At 54.9% G+C, this 2,870-nt stretch overlaps 3 protein-coding genes across 3 annotated transcripts; all 3 read right to left on the bottom strand.

The window, feature by feature from the left end:
• Position 1: 1 nt before the first annotated feature.
• On the bottom strand, positions 2-379 carry PHYSODRAFT_414466 (hypothetical protein; the record flags this gene model as incomplete). The annotated part of the gene is made up of 1 exon (XM_009541323.1): positions 2-379. A coding segment is annotated over one exon (378 nt), but the record flags the coding sequence as incomplete, so codon positions are not given.
• A 1,120-nt stretch (positions 380-1,499) lies between these two features.
• PHYSODRAFT_535073 (hypothetical protein) lies at positions 1,500-2,225 on the bottom strand (the record flags this gene model as incomplete). The annotated part of the gene is made up of 2 exons (XM_009541322.1): positions 1,500-2,006; positions 2,088-2,225. 2 exons carry the CDS (start codon positions 2,223-2,225, stop codon positions 1,500-1,502), a joined length of 645 nt encoding a protein of 214 aa, XP_009539617.1.
• Positions 2,226-2,325: 100 nt separating this feature from the next.
• Positions 2,326-2,670, bottom strand: PHYSODRAFT_342827 (hypothetical protein; the record flags this gene model as incomplete). The annotated part of the gene is made up of 1 exon (XM_009541321.1): positions 2,326-2,670. The coding sequence occupies one exon, from the start codon at positions 2,668-2,670 to the stop codon at positions 2,326-2,328; it is 345 nt and encodes a 114-aa protein (XP_009539616.1).
• Between the last annotated feature and the right edge of the window lie 200 nt (positions 2,671-2,870).

The following is a 2,870-nucleotide window of genomic DNA, read 5'->3' as shown; positions in this document are numbered from 1 at the left end:
CCCCTCCTGCAGACCAATACTGCCGTGGAGAGTCTGACCACCCAAAGGGACATGATAAATCGATCACCAGAATGCCGAGTTCAGGCAAAGTCCCTGCAAATCGGCAGGCCGCCTCTGCTGCAAGCGGAATATTGCGAAATGCACCAGCTACATCCCCTGTAGCCATTCGAGCTAAACCAGGAAATTCTTGCTCGACATCCAATATCCGTTGGGCTAACACTGCAGCTCCATCATACGTGACAGTTATGGTGGGCTCATCTTGCACTTGGTCGTTTACCGAGGTGCCCTTCGGACAGGAGAGGTCGTGTATCACCCGACCATCCACGCTCAGGTCGGCTTCTCCATTTGGTACCGCCCCGAACGGGCTGCAGGTGACTCCTTCGAGTAGTGGTAGCAAATTGATGTCCAAGATCAGGTATCTATTGTCATCTTGGCCTTTTCGAAGGCTTTTGATCACAACATTTAGAGCTGGCAAGGCTGATCCATGGTTCTGGGTGGCCTTGTTTGCTTTGGAAACTCATTCTTCCATGTTGGTCGCACTCCATGTGTGACGATATCACGCCACTCGTCCTTGTATTGGTATGACTTCCAGCACGGGAGCTGATCAGGTACGCTCAAGGCTTTGTTTGGGCGGGGGTCGCTACTTGTTTCTCCGCGCACAATGCGAATTAAATCCGGCAGTCGCATTCTTGATTTCCGTAGTAGCTCGCTGTAAGCAGATTGTTTTGCCCTGTCGATCCTGAAAACTTGGACTCCCTTCTTCAGAACGAAGGATGGCCTCGCAGTGGGAGGTGTAATTCCGTAGTGGGCCAGCAGCGTCCTCAAGTTGGAGTCGGCGGCGTCCTGCTGCAAGGAAAATAAACACTCCCGGGCTCGCAAGGTTGACGCGTACTGTCGCTGCAGAGCTTCCATGTGCGAATGTAGATTTTGTGCCAGGACCACCCTTGATTCTGTAGCCTGTTGTCTGCTCCGAGGCCGATCCGCTTTACACTGGACCGGACGTTTGACCACCTCCGAGCAAACTACCTGCCTGCACTGATCTTGCAGCGGCATACCGACTTCTTGACCGTGGTCATCCACCTTGTCAGGGCACACAACCAGCCTGCAACCGTCTTGCAGTGGCTTTTTAACGCCCCGCAAGTGGCTGGTAGCCTCGACGGAGCTAACAACCTGCCTGCATTCGTCGTGCAGCGGCACCTCGACGCCTGGAGAGTGATGTGTGGCCACCCTGAGGCAAACTACCTGCCTGCAAGTGTATTGCAGCGGCTGATCAACGCCGAACACGGGGCGTGGGTCACGACAGGACCATTCGTGCTTCCGCCGACCGGAATCGGTGCACTATCGGAACTCGGGCGTACACGCCTGAGCCCAGAAACTTCTCGAGATAATTTGGGGCTGTCAGGGACGGAGAGACAACCGGGGCGAACCGACAAAACGGCAGGTGGGGGCTTTTGTTCAGGCCTGAAACGAGACGCTTCCCGATCTGTTTCATGGCACCTTCACGCGTCTGTGGCCCCCTCTTCTTTCTCTGAGCTGGTAGCTCGCATCCCACCGTAAGCCTTGGCGATAAACGTTTTGACAATCGTTGGTAGCCTTGTTGGTACGAAATGACCTCGATAGTCGTACACACAGGTGTCGCCGTCACCAGGGCAACCGTCTACCGACAAAAATCTCACGCAGAGCTTTTTCCCCTTCCGGATAGGTAAAGCCGCCACAACCGCTTGAGGAACCGGGATGATTGAGGGTTGGTGAGCGCCCTTCGTCTTGCGCTGAGCTCCTCTGTGTCGAGTGTCGGTTCTTCGAGGGGGTGCTCTCGTCGCTGCCTCGACTCTCAGGTTCGTCACACGATGCACCACCCGGGCGTAAGACTCGCTGTTGAATTGAAAGCCCATCTTCACGTCCGCCGCCGCCACCAGGTCTTGACGCACGAGATACGATCGGAATTGCTCAAAACAGTCGTCAATCCATGCCACCAATTCTGGGACGGCCTCTGGTCCTGTCATGGACTTCGTCTTCCGTAACCCCAGCAGAAATCGTCTCGCACTGTCGATTAGGTCCATTACCACTGGTTGGTACAGCTCATTCACAAGCAGTGACAGCACCTCCAGCGCAGCTAAGATGTCAGCAATGTCCTTAGCCTTTGGAGGCTCTGGGAGCTTGTTCTTGGCGGAAAAGTCGGTCATGTCGTGTCGGCGACGAAATTCACGCTCTTCGTCCACATCCATTGGGGAGAAATGCATCAAGGAGAGTCCACGAAAATCAAAATCCCAGCCGAAAAATCCTCGTGCAGATCCAGGGTGTGGCAAATAATCGAACTCTTTCGACTTACTTACCATCGACCAGCAGACCGTGTGCCAGCACTTGCTGACGACTCGGTTTGAACTGCGCCTTTGTATTGAGTCCTGCGGTCGTCACTAGAGCGGTAGTGTTGCTTGAACGCACGTTGGCCTGGCGGAGAGCGATTAGCTGGTCGATATCCCGTACCATATTGGGATCGTCCTCAAGGCGTTGTCGAAGAGCCTCGAGGCGCGCCTCACCTTGAACAATCGGAGCGGCCTCCCGTGCTCGTTTTGCACTTGTCGACCGTGCCGTATCTACTTCTAGGCTGGTGCCCTCGCCCACATCGTCGTCCTCCGATTCGTAAAGGCGCTCCAAGCGTTCCACATCCATGTTGGAATTGCCTGGGCTCTCTCGCGCGAGGTCCAGTCCTTCCACCGTCTCCAAGAACAATGAAGCTGGTACCGTGACTCCTTGCGGCGCTCGGCGCTTGCCCTCAGTGTAGAAAACATAGTTTAGGATATGGTCGATCCTCAACTTCGCGACTCGTGCGTCTGCTACATTGAACACGGGTACAGTCAATCTCTGCCATG

The sequence above is a fragment of the Phytophthora sojae genome (assembly GCF_000149755.1).
Source record: "Phytophthora sojae unplaced genomic scaffold PHYSOscaffold_21, whole genome shotgun sequence".
Lineage (NCBI taxonomy): Eukaryota > Oomycota > Peronosporomycetes > Peronosporales > Peronosporaceae > Phytophthora > Phytophthora sojae.
This window is presented reverse-complemented; position numbering and strand designations above follow the sequence as displayed.